The sequence below is a fragment of the Vipera berus genome (assembly GCF_964194415.1).
Source record: "Vipera berus genome assembly, chromosome: 1".
Taxonomy (NCBI): Eukaryota; Metazoa; Chordata; class Lepidosauria; order Squamata; family Viperidae; genus Vipera; species Vipera berus.
The window spans coordinates 130,217,629-130,235,912 of NC_138202.1; the positions used below are offsets into that span (position 1 = coordinate 130,217,629).

The following is an 18,284-nucleotide window of genomic DNA, read 5'->3' on the forward strand; positions in this document are numbered from 1 at the left end:
CAAAGGTTTTTAATGGCTTCATTATAGTCACTTGCATGGGGTTTTTATATTAAAACTCCAAGGTCTGTACCCAATTTCATCTAGGTGTGAGACATAATCCCAGTAGTTATTCATCCATTACATTTCTCCATGTGACAATTTTGGTACATTGCTTTCTATGTATTGGAGCTACACCAGAGATTTTGGGTTATAATATTTGGTATATTGGTTCCTTCACATCCTTCATCCTCTTTAGTATTACTGTACTGTGGCACTGAAGTCATAATAACAATTTGCACTGCAAAGCACTTGGGGCTTTTTAGAGTTAGGAGAAAAAAAGATTACTCAAGGATATGATTTCATCAACCAATAGTGCAGAGGATGAAAAAATGTCTCCCCTCCATTCCTATTTGTAGAGCATAATAGAACTCAAAGTCATTCAGTGAAATTGATTGCTTCTATATTCATTATAGACAAAAGGAAGTATTTTCTCATACAATAGCTAATGGATGATTATTATATGAAGTTAATGTGATGCAGGGATACTATTAACTTAAGATAGTTATATTTTAATAAATTGATATCTTAATAGTAGATGGGTCATTTAGGTTGCTGTTCTTATCTACCTATAGAGATGCCAAAGTCATTTAAATCATAGAGACTTGTTAGATATGCAGTACCTTAATCGTCACAACTAACAGGAACAATGGAAGATTATGGAATTGGCAGTTCAACATGTCTAAACAGGATCAGGTTGGGAAAATCTAGTTTAGATATGAGAAAGAAGCATAATCATATGCTTTTCATGAATATTTGCTTCATTACTAACAAAAAGTTGCATTATGAATCTTGTATGAATTTAGTATTTATGGCATATGCTTACTTGTTCAGGATGGAATCCTTTTGTTTATAATTCAGATTTCCTGATTCATATTTTTTTAAAGGATACCTCTATGGTAAGGCCTTATATTAGTCCATTCACTCTGTAAAAATAGGTCCAGGAGAAGCTATGCTGCCTTTTTTGAGGGTGGGTGGTCACCTCTGGGCACCTCCCAGGAAATAAATTTAAAGCAAAACCATATAATTTAGATTTGTTTGGGTGCTATGATGGATGTTGAATCCAGGATTTATATATAATTGTCCCTCAAATAACGTCTTCTGAAAGATGGCCAATAAAACAGCAGGAAGGGTAGAACTTCATTTAAGACATATTTATAAAACCAGGAATAAGATGAAATACAAATCAGTGCAATAGACTTTACCATCAGGGTAGTAGAAACAATGCTTATATTGGATAAACTCTAAGTGACAAAGCTCCTTTCATTGTTTGCATTCCTGTTCAGTATGCTTTCAGAAACCGGATCAGAAATCGTTCCCCAGAGATACCCAAAAGAGAGCATTGGCTAGACTGGGCATCAGAAAAATATTCAGTAAGTAAACATTTGTATTTGAATACATTTTATATATGAGTTATAGGTTTCTTATTAAAAATTAAACGAATAACACTATCAGTGATGGCTCCTCCTGATTTAACATTAAGATCTGACAGTAGAAAGAAGGGCATGACTTATAATTGAAATGGCATGCCTTTCTATGGTATGAGAAGAACAAAATCCATAAATATTTTCAAAATCACTATGTAAGAAACACTTTGCTTCTAGTATGGGCAAAGATAAAAATGAAAATTTATATGAAAATACCAGGATGGACAATGGAAGTGTTTGTTCACCCAAATTTAATTAACTATGAGAAACTTGTGACTTATAGGAATATTTTGCATACTGAAGAGAAATTATAAACTGAACAAGAGCTGGAAGAACAGGGCATTGAATTATCATGGTGGATGCACTTGCAATACAAACGAGATACGAGAGAGATGCTAAATTTAACATATGGTTTTTATAAAGACCAGATAATGTTTGACCAGATACTACTGTCATCAGATGAAAAATTGATTAAGAAATTGTATAAATTTTTCTTAAATTTAAAGATGGAAGATGAAGAAGTCAAAGAAACAATGATAACATGGGCAAAAAACTCTGGGCACAATGTAGAGTTAGAAAAATGGCAAAATTTGTGGGAAGGAAACTATAAATAACAAGGGCAGTTACCTATAAAGAAAATTTATATACAATGTTTTATAGATGGCAAGGTTAGCAAAAATGTTTAAAAATATGTCTAGCAACTGTTGGAAATGTAAACAAAAGCCAGGCACATACTACCATCTTTGGTGGACATGCCCTAAAGCAAAAAGATTCTGGTCGAAAATACATATGTGGTTAGAGAAAATGTTAAGAAAACATGTAGATTTTAAGCCGGAACTATTACTTTTAGGTATAGCTTCAGAAAATGATGATAAAGAAAGTGTATATTTAATACTACATGTATTAACAACAGTGAGAATTACATTTGCACAGCACTGGAAAAATGAAGAAACACCAGCTGAAGAAGACATAATTAAGAAAATTTTGGACTGTGCAGAAATGGACAGGCTTACATTGAAAATGAAAGGGAAAGAAGATACAGAATACTTTCAAACATGGGATACTTTTTACAAATGGCTAGAAAAATGGAGTAGAGAGTGGGAATGGAAGATGTATTATTATTAAGTTAAATATGTGGACCCAGATAACACATTGTTTACTAAGCACTAAAGATTCATGATTATAAAAAAAATAATAAAATATCTTTAAAAAAAGTTCTGACATCCTAAGTACCATTCAAGTGTTAGATCCCTTTGGAAACTATAATATATTAACTTTCTCTTCTTTCTTTAGCTAGAGAAAGGAACATAATCTGGGAGAAATACAATAATATCTGAGTGGGAATGCTCGAAAACCAAGAGCAGTAGATGACACAAAAGTGTGGTTTTTTTAAATCCTAGGAGAAGATAATGGCAAGCTGCTTCCATATGGCTGCCATGAGAAATGTTGTTCTCTTACTAGTAAATTATCTTCATTCATAGTCTTGTACTTTCCAATCTTTAACATCATTAAATGCCAGCAGTGGATAGATAATCTTCTGTCCAGTGACTGGAGGCCAGTTTCCTACTCTCTATCATAGCTTCTTACTCACATCTACACAAATGTGCACACCCACACCCCCCACACAATTCCATCTCTAGCATAGCGTTGCCACACACACAACCATATTAAAGGTAAAGGTAAAGGTTCCCCCGCACATGTGTGCTAGTCGTTTCCAACTCTAGGGGCCGGTGCTCATCTCCGTTTCAAAGCCGAAGAGCCAGCGCTTGTCCGAGGACATCTCCGTGGTCATGTGGCCAGCATGACTAGATGCCAAAGGCACACAGAACGCTGTTACCTTCCCACCGTAGTGGTCCCTATTTTTCCACTTGCATTTTTACGTGCTTTCAAACTGCTAGGTTGGCAGAAGCTGGGACAAGTAACAGGCGCTCACTCTGTTACGCGGCACTCGGGATTTGACCTGCCAAACTGCCGACCTTCTGATCGACAAGCTCAGCGTCCTAACCCACTGAGCCACCACGTCCCTTATACAACCATATTACACCTCAAATTCTTTTATGAGATTCATGGTCAAATCAAGTTTCTCTTTTCAGTTACTTTAGAGGTGGTTACAAATTGAGGATCTAAAGTTTAGTAAGTGATGACAACTTTTAGCATTCTAATCCCAGGCAAGAGAAAGGAGAGAAAGAAACAGGACCTGGGAAAATATTTCTAACAAAGCCTCCAAGGTGAAAGGGCTTCCTTTCTTCCGATTTTATTTATTCATTTATTTGATTTCTAAGGCTGTTCATTTGTCAAGCCATGCTGGGTGGCTTATAAAAGAATTATAACATCAACCTAGGTAGGAAAAGGAAAAACAAAACAATCACAGCAATAAAAACACCATGCCACAGGAAAATAGCTTCCAGACGTTTCACCCTTGTATTGTTTTCCAGTCCCTCAGAGGCAAGGTCAGGTAGAGAAGGAAGGCCAAAGAAAGTGAAAAACCGTTGGCTGATTTATTCCCCAAAGACCAAAAAGTCTTTCTCTCTTATTTTGCATGTCTCCCTTTTTAAAATGTCTTTTGGAGTTGCAACCCTTTGTGATTCATTAAATATTAGTTACCGTAATTCCAGAATAAGTGTGTGATGTCTTGGCTGCCCCAGGCTGCCCCAGGTATTCCTTGGAAGTGTTTTAATTCCTATTTCTTATTGCATATTTACGTTGTTTATACTAGAATTGCTCCCAGATAAGACAATTATGCTGTTAGGCAGATACAGTTACTCACCATTGTTTTGCATGTGCTGATAACCTCCTCTCTTTCTGTCATTCTTCTAGGTCTTGTGACTCAACATCCAAACCAGCTTTGGACACTGAGCTACATTTTTTATAAGATGTATTTGTGTTTCCTTCCGTAGAATCAATTGATCACTGAAGTTAAAATGGTGACACGGGTCCTTTTCCTCTTTGTCCCCTTACCAATGTTCTGGGCACTCTTTGATCAACAGGTAATACTAAGCAGTGTTTCCCTATACCCACCAGCTCTGCTTTGGGGACTCAAAGCTGGGGAAGCCCTATACACTGTGCTACAGTACACTAAAATAGGGTTATGTTCTTCATACTTCAAGGTGTTGTGAGAATCTGACTATCTTAGTGTGCTGTATGTATTGGTCATTTTAAGCCAGTGGTCCACATTCTGCTACTGGGCCACAGCCTGTAGGCCACCGGGCTGCGGGAATTGCTGGCAGGTGCATGCATATGTGCACACCCCCACTCACACTAGCGTCACTGTGCAGGCGCTAGTGGCCCCATTTGCACATGTGTGGGAGCGCCGCTGCCAGCATCACATGGGTGCTAGCAGCTCGTTTGCACAGGTGCACTGGTGCTAGCGCCACCACCATGTGTGTGCCCGTTTGCATGTGCACACCCATTTCCCTGTTCCTCCCTTTCCGTGTGGGCCACCAACCTGGAAAGGTTGGGGAGCTCTGTTTTAAGCCATTCCCGGGGCTATTTATTTATTTGTTTATGCATAGCATGTTATGCAAGCCCAGCAACTGTGCTTTTAAATTCAGCTTTAAGTTTTCAGAGTTATCTGAATCCAATTAGTATACTACTATCATGGCTGACTTCCATTAAAAACACATTTTATCAATAACATTGAGATTCTTTATTTGATCGAAACTTTTATTTTAATTTTGAAGGACAGATGCAATGGAGGTGGTCATTTAAGTCAAATAGTGTAAATGTCCACACTAATCCTAATGATAGACATGAAAGCCAGCTAGGTGACTTTGGGCCCTTTATTCTCTCTCAGTCCAACGCACTTCGCAGGCTTGTTGTGGAGAAAATATAAGGAGGAAAGTGTGCTGGATATGTTTACCTGCTTGAGTTATTTGTAAAAATATTAAAAGCAGGATAAAAATAAATAAACGGAGAAATATAAGATAGTGTAAATATATCCTTTATATTCAATATATTTATCAGATTGATTCAGAAAGAGAATTGCATTTAAGGATAAATATTGTTGGTCCCATATTGTTAACTTTCCCCCTGATGGCAGAATAAAATTGGTTTCATTTTCAAACTGAGAATGCTTTTATTTAGAAAATTATGTGCATGGTACTTCTATGAAAGATGCATGAACATGTGAACGCTGATAATCAAAATGGGCCCATGCCAAAAAATAAAAAAATAAAATATATTGTCAAAAAAGCAACCTAGACTACTGAGACAAGAAAGCAATTTGCCTGGCTGAATAATTCCTAATTATCACTTCTATATCCAGAATTGAGCAATATGTGAGAAATATTGTATTTGATTCCAATTTAAGGTTGTTCCTTTATCTATTGTGTAAATGTTTGTCTTATAAACAATAAACAGAGAGTGTATAATATTTTATCTGATTGCAGTAACTTTATCAGATAAATATATATATATATACTTACGTTAACATATAGAAAAACTATCATTTTAAAGGTATTTTAATTGAATTTATCAGCTTAGCATTTTTAAAAATGTTAGATATATTTAAAATGTATGGCAGATGGAAGAAAAATATAGATTCAAATATCCTTATACAATACTCATTGGACTGGCATGGTAGTCCACAGCCTTTAATTAAGAAGCCAGCCTTACAGTGGTTTGATTTGTGCTCAGGCATGCACATACATACACACGCACACAAACTAATTCTGTTTATATAATTTTTTATCACAGCTAAAAGAGAAATAGAAGATATAGAAGAAGATATAGCAAATACTTCCTAATCTTACTCATTCATTCAATAAAACTGCACTTAAAATTTAAAGAATGGAAAATAAACACACTGAAAGTGCATTGTTTTCACAGATGTTATTTCAGACAGAAATACAGAAATCTATTTATGTTATTACTATTTATTCTTTCTAGCCATATAAGCAGTTACTGGTATATATAATCTCAGGTAGGTCTCTTACAATTCATGGTGTCTCATGTATAGAATAGATATTTGAGATAGTGTTCATATTGGCCACCACCAGTAATTATGAGTTATGGGAGTTTGTAGACTAGAAATCTGCTACAGCATTTATTTCTCTTTCCCCTCCATAGGGTTCTAGGTGGACCCTACAAGCAACTAAAATGAATACTGACTTTGTAAGTGATATTTCTTGCTTTAAACCTTTAAGCAAATAGGTGTGTAATAAAGATTAAACCTTTATTGATTTTAAAAATGTACATTTTTAATTATAGCCCTATTGACCAGATAAAATAATTCCATAAAGTAAAGCAATATAATATGGAACAGGAGTGGAACATATAATATCCCAAGACTTGTAATATGTCTTGGCTTATTTAGATTTCAATATTTCTTAAAACACAATTTTGGATGTTAGAGTTGCATCATCATAATCATCATCAATATCTTTGAAGTTACTGTTATTATCACTATTAGCAATACATTAAATTCAGTTTGAGCAAAACCTGTAGCCCAATAACAATAAGTTACTTTCCATACATATATTTCAAGATACACTTAGCAGTTCCTGCTAAGAAAAAGGTGTCAATTAATGGAACTATTAGTAAGCTATTATTGAGTCACACTAGCCTAACTTTCCCTTAGTCCTTCTGGCCAGCATTGGATTGGAGATTTGGGATGTAGAATCCCTTACATCTAGAATATATTAGATTGGATAAAAATGGATCATTGTATGGATTTAGTATTAAAAAATATTTATGTCTTCAGATTTATATTCATTTCTTCATGGAATTTTAGATTTGTTATATCTATAACATTCTGATGTGATCAGTTAAATTGAGAAGTGTTCTTAACATTTTTAGAGGAACAAAGTTAGAAGGATAAACATGTAAATTGCTGGGGACACCTGCATGTGCGTGAATGATTTCTCTTTTCTGTGTATATATGTGATCAGCTATGATCTTAGTGTAAGAACTAGTTGATTGCTTCTGGACTAAAAGAGACATGGAATACTTGACAAACCATAACGTATAAGAAAGACTTGAACTGGGCTTTGGAAGAATCATGAATATCAAGTCCCCTGTCCCAAAGTCATCCACTACATCACATCCAGATTACAAAGGCAAGACAACTCAGGATATTAGAGCGAGATTAAGGTCAATGTCCCCATGGAACAATATTGAAGCATCACATCAGTGCTCATTATGCACCATGTCATTCAGAACTGAATGCAGACCTGTTTCAAAAACAAGCATTGTTTCTCTGTGATCAACAACAACAAGACTGTTTAGTGATATAATTACTAAATAAATAATATGTTCTGCCATGAGATCTCCATCATGTCCTGCCAGCGATTTGCTTCAAAAGCATTGGTCCTTTCAGGTCAAGGAGAAGGTGAACTCAACCATAAAAATAAATCTTTAGCTATAGAGAAGTCACTTAAGTCCTCTACCTCCCATCCCATATGTTAGTAACCTGCATCAACAATGCCAGTTCTGCCATTGTTGCTTTTATTAACTCTTTTTCAATGTTGCTGTCTTTTAGGAAGGACTTGTTCTTCAACCTGACCAAATGCAGGTAAGCTGAAGCTGTCCGTTCTCCCCCTAAATACTCTGATAACACTGCAATGATTTCATGGGAAAAAATTATGGGGGTGGGGGGGGAAGGAGTGCACCCTTACAGACTATATCCTGGAATTTAGTCACCAGTCACTGGGAATGGTATGATAACTGTAGATAATCATAAATTAGGGGGTAGGAAAACATGTTTTCAAAATTGTATTATCCCACTCATTTTCCTTAATGAATACGTTACTGTTTGTTTGTTTGTTTTTTACTTTGTCATCCTTCTAAACCAATGTTTCTTAAAATGTGGCCCTAGCACTTCTGGGGATCCCCAAGATTCTCAAGGGCCTGTGAAAATAGTACAATATTGAAATCCCATCAAACAATTCTGAAAAGCATTAGTAAGAGCAAATGTCTCAATTTTAATTTTTTAATTTTTTTTTATTAAATTTATATACTACCCATGTTGCTGTCTGGGGTGATTCTAGGTGGCTTACATTGTAATAAAAAACAGACATATAAAAATCATTATAAATATAAAAACCAATTAAGATTACAAAAGATTAAATACAGAGGGGGAAAATAATGAGTTTAGAGCCAAGTTTAATATGATAAATACTGATAAATATAACCCACAGAAACAAAGGTTTTTTTGGGGTATTCCATAATTTTAAAAAGTGGGACGGGGTCCTGAAGCACTATTCTAAACCGTTTTATTGTTTATTCTGTCACTCTGTTACATTCCTTTTCCTTGCTTAATGTTCACTTTGGTTTTCCTTTTTCATCCTGACCATCTCTATTTTTTAGCGATGGTGATTCTAGCATACGATAGGAGAAAATGGCAGGGTCCACCCAAAAGGGCAGTTATTGTTTTGTCAATGCTATCCCCAGATATCACAGGTACATAGTCCATGGGATTCTGTGAAAACAATGGCAACTACAAAATTCTGACAGATGATCAGCTAGCATCTGTTTGAGGATCTCTAGTGAAGGAGAACTTACCACGTTGCATGGTAGCTTGTTTCACTGACCTGTTCCTCCAGCTTGTAGGATGTTTCTCATTGGTTTACTCTAAAGCAGGAGAAAAAAAGTTTAAATTGAGAGTTGTAAACGTGAGTTTAAACAGCTTGCCTATATTTTTCCTATTTGTGTCAGAAAATCACTAATTTATGTTGATTATGATATTGAGATATGGCTACACAAAAGTAAGCATGGATCAAAGGGGTTCTTGACAAAGGTCTACAAATTATGGAATTCTGATTAATCTTAAATTAGTTATGTTTTAGCCTTAGCTAAGTATTGTTCAAGAGAGCAAGTTTGGTGTAGTGATTAAGGACCCAGAACCCAATTGGGGACAAGTCCTCATTCAGAATATTGCAAGAGTTGAAAGGGACTTGATAGCCAATTATCTACCCCTATCTATTTTAGCAAACTGGATTTGAGGAGGAACATGTTATTTGAAATCAGTGTAGGTGCTCCTAGCTGCTCTGTGAGTGCCTGCATGCATTTGGAATCACCTGTGCCTCTTCAGTTGTGGATTGCCACACATTGCGATTGTGTATCTATATGTGCAGGGCTTTTTTTTCTCATAGAACACTCAGAATGGAGTTCTGGCACCTTTTTTGGATGGAACCTTGTAGGGTAGGCAAGACGGGTTGTATGACACGTGTGAGTTCCAGCACCTTTTTCTTTTACGAAAAAAGCACTGTATATGTGTAAATTGTTTCCTCAAAATAATTCCTCCTGAGCCCCATAAGCATCACAATCTGCAGGGAGGGTAGCACAATTTGCAAGTTGGCATTGCAGTTCAACCCCCCTTCCTTTTTTTACACACATCAAGGTTACCTAATACCTGTTGCCAGTGACTTTTATTCACTACTAAATTCCTTTAGGATTGTATCTTTACTAATAACAAATTAATAACTGCCTGCAAACTTTGATATTTCAGTTCTTAAATCCTCTCCTGATCCTTGTCTTCATCCCTGTCTTTGACTTTGGACTATATCCCTTGGTAAACCTGTGCAGACTTAATTTCACGTAAGTACCTAAGTACCTAAGAAGAAAACATGCCCTCTGAGCATGTTGGATTACAGGTCCTATCATCACCAGCAAAAGTGTGGAAGCAATTCGTTAGTGTTGAAGAAATCTCGTCTAATCTACCTTCCAGACTGGGGAGAGTGGAGTAGTGTCTCCTTCCTTCAAACATAGAGAGCAAATTCATGCATACTTGTACACTGTAAATATTTAAACTTATTAACTATCGAATAAGAATGTATAAGAAAGATAAGTAACAGCAAGAGAACATATTTTAACTTCTGCAAGGTTTATGTTTAGGTATATTCTCTTTTGGATTCTCTGCAATTAAAAAAAAATCAGGCAGGCTATTTTGCTGGTTTTAAGTCACAGATTCACACAGCCTGCCAAGAGAAGAAGATTTACTTACTTTGCAAAAGCATTAGGTTATGCTTTGTAAACCACAGTGGATGGTTTCTGTAAGCTCTATGAATCTAATCAATTGTGGCTTAGTCAACAAATAACAAGATTACAGGAATCATGGCTTCTATAAACCTAGTTATTCTTTTCCAACACTGAATGCAAGCATGTCCAGTGACCCCAATTTATTTTAGTGGTCTGCAGAACAGGCCAGGATATTTTCCATCAAGGGCAGGACGTTTTCATTAATTAAACTTTCCTTTTAATATGCCTTTCCCCACTTCTGAGATATTCACTTGCAAATTTGACTCTTTTCCACGTGATAGAACTATTTGGAAATGTGCATTTTATTTCTAATGTCCTTTCAGCTCAATAACCCCACACATTTTTTCTGTCTCACTTCTCAGAAGTGAGCTGGACATAGATCATCAGTTTTGCTTTCCTCCACTTCACACATTAACTAAATGCCAACTCAGTTCCTTCCTCAAAGAGCTAAGAGCAACTTAATGGGAATCTTGCAAGCAGGGAGCATTTTTTAAAAATAGCAAATCCATTGGGACAGACCTTGAATGTGTTCCATATACTTTATATTATGGAAACATTCAAGGATTGCTGGATTCAGCTGGATCAAATTCCTCTGGATTAAATGCAGTGATCTCAGAATTGAGATTGAATATTTATTTACTTTCAGGCCCATTAAAAAGATGGCAACTGGCATGATCCTGGCCAGTCTGGCATTTGCAGCTGCAGCTGTTGTGGAACTCAAGATAGAGGTAAGTGCTAAGTAGGGCCTATAGGCACAGGAGTAGAGATGCAATTTTTCCTACATTCATATACCATTGGCCATTTTTCTGCTTTGCACTGTGTTATTAATTGCTCATCAATGTGCTAAAAAGACAGTGGGTTCTTTATTTGGAATTGAAGCTGAAGGTAAAGAACTTGCATCTCAGTGGACTCTACTCAACTCACTGAAAACTTAATCAGTAACAATTTGAACTCACATGAGTTCAAATCTATTTTGCTGTTGACACACTCTTTTCTCTTAATCAGGAAAATGCTATGCCTGCCCCAGTTCCCAAAGAAAGCTACATTCAGGTCCTGAATTTGGCAGACAGTGATGTTGAAGTGACTATTGGGGAATATGACTTGTTCCGGCAGCCAATTAAACCTTTTCAGGTGATCTGGGGCATTATATGTTTATTTTCTCTTTATCCCAGCAACATCCAGTACAAATATTTTTTGTTTATTTCAAAAGACAAAGCCATTCAATCAAACTCAGAGGTAGTTCAATCCTGGTTTTATTGGGATTATCACAGTTTAGTATTTGAAGCCGTAGTTCAAGTTCCCTAAAGTGGTCAGTATTGACCTGCAAGTGTTATTGGGATTATCTAAGGGGTAATTAAATGGATGGGGAGTCAAAAAGGGTCAGTAAATGACTGGGGTGGTCAATAAATAAGTGGTTGACAAATAATAGGTCAATTGGGGTCAATCTTTTGGGATTTTGTAGAGCTCCATGCCAATGAAGTTGAGGTGGCTAGCAGCAAGATAATTTACCTAGGATTGGATGGTCAGCTGCCAATATTATTGTTACTGTTGTTGTTTGTAGTATTATTAAAGTATTATTTATTAAAATATTTTAATACAAGAAATATTTGTGAGTCGATGAACAATCTGAAACTTCATGAAGGGGTTGATGAACTGAAGAGTTTGGGGACCCTTGCTCTAGATCAGGGGTATCAAACTGCTGGCCCACAGGCTGGACGCATCATGCCAAAACTGTGCCCACCCCATTGCCAGCAATGGAAATACATTGCAACACGTCATGTGATGTTGAGGTTCCTTGTCAATTCAACTCTCTCTTTCCCCCCCCCCGAGAATCCATTGACATTGCTCACAAATTGTTGCCTTACAATATTCTGCAATGTGCTTCTCTTTTTAGGGATTTATCTTCTTTTCTATAAGATGATGATGATTATTATTATTATTATTATTATTATTATTATTATTATTATTATTATTATTATTATTATTATTAATTGAATTTCTATACCGCCCTTCTCCCAAAGGACTCAGGGCGGTGTACAGGGCAATAAAATACAACGTACAAAAGTTAAAAGTAAAATTAAATTAATTTAGCCCTAAACAATAAATAGTTAAAAATAAACCCAAACCCTTAGTCCAGGCCGGCCTGTTCAAACAACCAGGTCTTCAGATCACGGCGGAAAGAGCGAAGGTTGGGAGCCATCCGGAGCTCAACAGGCAATTGATTCCAAATGGCTGGCGCGCCCACAGAGAATGCTCTCTCCCTGGGGGCCGCCAGCCGGCAGTCCCTGACTGACAGCACCCTGAGGAGGCCCTCTCTGTGGGAACGCACAGGATGAAGGGGAGTTGACGCCGGCAGCAGGTGCTCCCGTAAGTAATCCGGACCCATGCCATTTAGGGCTTTATAGGTCATCACCAGCTCCTTGAATCTCACCCGGAGGGCAACTGGAAGCCAATGTAGCTCGCGGAGAAGAGGTGTTACATGGGAGTATCGGGAAAACCCCATCACAACTCATGCGGCTGGATTCTGCACCAGTTGAAGCCTTCGAGTGGTACTCAAGGGCAGCCCCATGTAGAGAGCATTGCAGTAGTCTATCCGAGAGGTCATGAGCGCATGATGCACTTGTAAGACAGTCAATCCTGTGTGAGTGAACCCTTCAAAGCTGAAGTGGACATACCTACCCACTTTCTCTCATTACTTATATGCCTATTGTTCCCCCACCCCACCCCACCTAAATGAGAAAAACTTTACTGCATGTAGATTAAAACTTTTTTTTTTTTGCTCAGGACCCTGCTGAATACTCCAGATTAATTCTCAATAGTGATCAACAACTTCTTCATTTTAAGATACAGCACCAAGGATTATCATCCATGTTTAGTCATTTGATCCATGAAAAGTCGCTAAACAGCTTAATTATCTATAAGAGAGGAGGAAACCTAACAACCAATATAGTAAGTCAAAAATCAAATGGGGCCAAAGTCAAATATTTGAGAAGAGAGGCAAATGTATTCTCTATGAAGATTACCTACCTATTCATAGCAAAACCCACCCAATCTTGTTGGGTAACAGCTATGTTAATTCAGTTTCTGAACTATTATAGTTTAAGTTTGGTTTATCTACTACATAATTTTAGCCTTCTAGGAAACTCTTAAAACATGTTTTTCCCAGCAACCTTGAGGATCCTTATGGGAACAGAGAGCCTATGAGATGGTTGGGTTGTGTTTAGAATATTGTCCACTTTCTTACAATCTTGTTTTTTATTTATGTCTAATTGTTTTTAATAGTTGTTTATATTTATTTTTGGCTGTTTGTTTGTTGTATGCCGCCCCAAATTACATTTGTGAGATGGATGGCTGTACAGTATACAGTCTATGAAATAAATAAATAAATAAATAATAAAAGCATTTCCAGTGTCATAGAATCCACAGTATTCCTAAACAAAGATGGAGGATTGCCTGAGATATTTTAGAGGAAGCTAGCACTATTGTATGATCAGGCATTTAAGTACAGAATCTTTTGCGGAAGTACCACAATACTATCACTAAGACATAATCAATGTTCAGCTGATAGATCAGGATGGATATATGAGTACTATTTTTGCCTTTATAAACAGTCTTAAAACTGCCTAACAGTGAGGTCAATTAACTAGTGGAATAGCTTGCCATCAGAAGTTGTGGGTGCTTCATCACTGGAGGTTTTTAAGAAGAGACTGGATATTTACTTGTCTGAAATGGTATAGGGTCTCCTGCTTGAGCAGATGCTTGGACTAGAGGACCTCCAAGGTCCCTTCCAGCAATATTCTGATTGATTAATTGCATCCTCTCTCACTTCTGAGCTTCTAGACTTAATTTAAACGGTCAAATATGACATTGGGAAATCAGAATAAAGCCAGTTGGATGGGAAACCCTAGAAAAATAGTACTAAATCAGAATGTTTTCTCCAAAAGAACTTCTCAAGATTGCAAACAATTCTTTTAAGTGCTAAAGCAATAAAACAATGTAGTGATATGCTTATTTATTAATATTCTTACTGGAAGTTTCCAAAAATATCATATCAAAGCTGTCAAGATAACTAGACTTATCTTTGACAACTGGGAATAGCAAAACATTAATGCAAAGCATAGTTCTAGTTTTATAAATAAATCGTCTCTTTCACAACAAACCATATTCCTTGTATTAAAGCCAATCGTCATTTCAGCAAATTAAACACTTCTGTTCACATCCCAGTTTAATTAAGACTGTTTATGTATGAATTTTATGTTGACAGAATAGATCAGATGATTAAGAAAACCTTTTGCTTTTAATATGTAAGCAGCAAAACAGAGCCAAAATCATGACGGCATCTTTTCTACTGCTTACTGTTATTTTGCACAATAGAATCTGCAGAACCAAAATTTAGTTTTTCTTACCTTACTCTTATTATAATTTGCTCATCAACATCACAAGGTTAAATATTTTCATCAAGTTTACATTTAGACTCTGAAACATCTTTAATAAGATGTTTAAAAGAATTTAAGGAATGTTCCTTCCCTGATAATTTTATTTACCCTCTTCATTATTTCAGATTTCATTCTGCTGAACCAGGGATCCTTTGTCCCATCCCTCCCTCCCTCCCTCCCTCCCTCCCTCCCTCCCTCCCTCCCTCCCTCCCTTCCTTCCTTCCTTCCTTCCTTCCTTCCTTCCTTCCTTCCTTCCTTCCATTTCACATAAACTTTTGAAGCAAAGATTTGTCCTCAGGATCTTCATATGAGGGATCTTGCATAAATACTACATTATCAGACTTGATGTTTCTCTTACTTTACCTTCCTTGTTCACTAGTACATCATAATAGAAGTTAATACATCATCTATTTTCTGTTTCAGGGCAACTGATTTTGTAGGGGATTTAAAAAGAGAATGAGTTCTGCAATTTTTCCATGTATTTCATGGTAACAGAGTTATTGTTAATAAAGTATCTTTGTTGGAAAGCATTGATAAGTTAGTTTGGATGGATTCACTAGTGAGATGCTAATCAACCTGAATTCATGATCATGGGAATGTTGTTACTAAATCTTTACAAACTACTTGTTCATTAGTAATTGTTTATTTACTTTTGTTTTATTACACATTATCTGCATACCGATATCTAGTACTGTGAAACTTAAAAGCGTTTTTCAATTTTCTTGCTCTGGATAACTATAATCTAAAAAGCGTGGTGATTAGTATTGCAATCTGCCATCTTATATTACGGACTTCATTATCTATCACCCTTATAGCCCTTTCACTTATTCTGTTTGTGTGTCTTTATATTTTCTATGCTGTATATGCCTCCTGAATTATAAAGAAAGTTTTTAAAGTGTTCACCGTCACTAGGAAAAGTTAAACATTTGCAACTAAATAAACTTATGCAGATTCCTTTTGACTAACATGAGGTTCAGAATGATAAACCTTTTCCAAGTTCTTTGTTGCCAAAAATGAAAATATTTTCCAGCCTGAGATCAGCTTTCTATTTCTATATCAGCTTTTATCTCCTACATCTTTTCCTCCTGACTTTCAACAGGATATTTGCCAAATATCCCTTCTCTTTTTACACCTTATATCTGAATCATACAAGGAACTGGACTTGATAACAACACATGTGCTGGAAAAAAGTGCCATATAAATTTTTTTACATACATTATGCCATTCATGCCCCCCCCAATTCTCTCTACTTATTCTTTTTCAGTTCTTCTTTCTCTCCAAAATCTATGGTAAGCCATAGTTTGTTTTTAGCCTGGTTTGTTGTCTAAGTTGAGAATACATATTTTGCTAAAACTTTGACATGGTTCACAAAGCATATATCTTTTTTGACAAAATCTATTGTTATAGAGGTTCTCAGCTTGTAGATTAGGATGTTAGGGGTAACGAGCAACTGAGAAGAGGATCATAATTATTTTTTTAAAAAACTGATCAGGCTTATGTGGACAGAGAAAAAACTGGCTATGGACTTTGCTTCTTGTTTTGCCCATGGAGCCAGAAAGCCCATGGAACCACAGAGTAGGCAGTAGTCATACTTCATAGTTTGAGAATCTTAGCAATAAAGTTTTAATTGTTAAGGGTAAATTATATATTTATCTCTTGCCCAACTGTAACCCCAATTAAATCATTAATTTTATTCATTGGAGGCAGGGAGGTATACAAATTCAGTTAATCTCCAGTTAACTATGACAATTGGGACCATGATTTCCATCAGTAAGCAACACAGTCATAAAACATAACGTCATATGATACGTTGCTTTGAAATTCTGGCACTTCTGGCTGCAATCATTAAGTGAATCACCATGAGTCATTAAGCAAGGACGTCACCTGGTCGCCTTCCCCATTGACTTTGCTTGCAGGAAGACAGCAAAGAAGGTTGCAAATGGGGAATGTGTGACTGCAGGATGCTGCTTATAATAAGTGTCACTCATTCATCAATGTGTTGTAAGTTCAAATAGTCACTGACATATGGTTGTTAAACAAGGACCATCTGGTACTGAATTATTTTAGAGCAGGCATGACAAATTGCCGGCCCATGGGCCGGATGCATCATACTGAAACTGCACCCAGCTCATTGCCAGCAATGGGAAAAAAGTCATGATATGTTGCGTGATGTCATGTGACGTCATGAGTTTGACATGCCTGTTTTAGAGGATTACCTTGTATAGAGTGGTGTGGAAACTCAACCCATGTTTCATAAGGCCATCTGCTTTTGTCAATAAATAGGACTAACTCAAAACAGAGTAACACATATTGGCAGAACAAGTTTCCCATTGCAGGTGAGAAAGTAGAGGATTTGGGGCACATGGGGAAAGTATCTCACTTCCAACATGCACTAAGGAGCCTGACAGCCTTTAATATCTCTTAGGGGTCTTTCCAATGGAGTTTCAAGCCACTTACAATTTGATATAAAGCTTCTTAAAAACACCCCCCTCCATTTATTAGGTTCACATTCTGGACTCGTGTTTTTCTTTGGTAGTTAGGAAGCTTTCATGTAGGCAGAAATTGTATATTGATTTTCTCTCTCTTTGGTTTTAGATTGAAGACATGCAGAAAAAGCCATCAGAAGGAATGGCAGCTGTGAGGTGTGGACTGGCTTTGAATATTGGGGAGGGGATTTTAGATATAATTCCTCAGCTTAGCAGAAATGATTAGCTTCTCTCAGCCAGAGGTTGGGCTTCCTCAGTGCATTTTAAGAGACAGAAAAATGTAATCAGGTGGTAGTTATGTGTTCGCCAAGGCTATATTGATTGGCATAACACATAACAAGTTGGCACAGTAAGGAAAGAATATCCTTATGTTGTTCAAATACAGGCTAGGTCATCATCTGCTAGGAATAGTTAATCTGATTCTTATGTTGAATAGGATTGGATTCAATGTCTTAACTGAATAACCCTTTTCAAATGGCCTTCTATGGTTACTTAGACAATGGTCAAAGAAGGGACCTAAACCAACAGTGTAGAGCCAATGTCCATCTATAACTTGCTAGGCTGCAGATCTTAGCAGCATAGCCAGTGTGGTGAGAATTATTAAGCACTGTAGTATAATATTTCAAGGCCACACATTTCAAGAGCAGTAAATACAAGGTTGTAATAATTGCAGGGAATGGCTTGAAACAGCTCTGAGTAGAGGTGTTACTGCCTGGAGTATCCATTGTAGACAAGGTAGCAATATGCACTGAACAATTCAGGGTAATAATCTGCCAAATATCCATGCAGCATGTCAATAAAATCATACCAGCTTCTATATTTGTACCCTGTACCTTAGATGTTGATTCAATAATTAAGTGGTATAAATAAATGTATTTGTTGGGGTCTGGTGGGAAATTCTAAGCCAACTGAGCTGCAGCAAA

General features: G+C 36.6%; 1 protein-coding gene across 3 annotated transcripts in view; it reads left to right on the top strand.

The window, feature by feature from the left end:
• The window catches only part of SLC15A2 (solute carrier family 15 member 2), a gene marked incomplete at its 5' end in the record, with an annotated part of 90,532 nt that overhangs the window by 43,734 nt on the left and 28,514 nt on the right, over positions 1-18,284 (top strand). For all 3 annotated transcript variants that reach the window (XR_014024793.1, XM_081315199.1, XM_081315200.1), the window contains 9 exons: positions 1,323-1,409; positions 4,361-4,450; positions 6,531-6,575; positions 7,942-7,974; positions 9,910-9,998; positions 11,086-11,167; positions 11,445-11,570; positions 13,224-13,388; positions 17,471-17,517. Coding sequence is in view for 2 of the 3 variants with exons in the window: in XM_081315199.1 (XP_081171325.1) it covers positions 1,323-1,409; positions 4,361-4,450; positions 6,531-6,575; positions 7,942-7,974; positions 9,910-9,998; positions 11,086-11,167; positions 11,445-11,570; positions 13,224-13,388; positions 17,471-17,517 (764 nt within the window). The remainder of the gene's footprint in view (positions 1-1,322; positions 1,410-4,360; positions 4,451-6,530; positions 6,576-7,941; positions 7,975-9,909; positions 9,999-11,085; positions 11,168-11,444; positions 11,571-13,223; positions 13,389-17,470; positions 17,518-18,284) is intronic.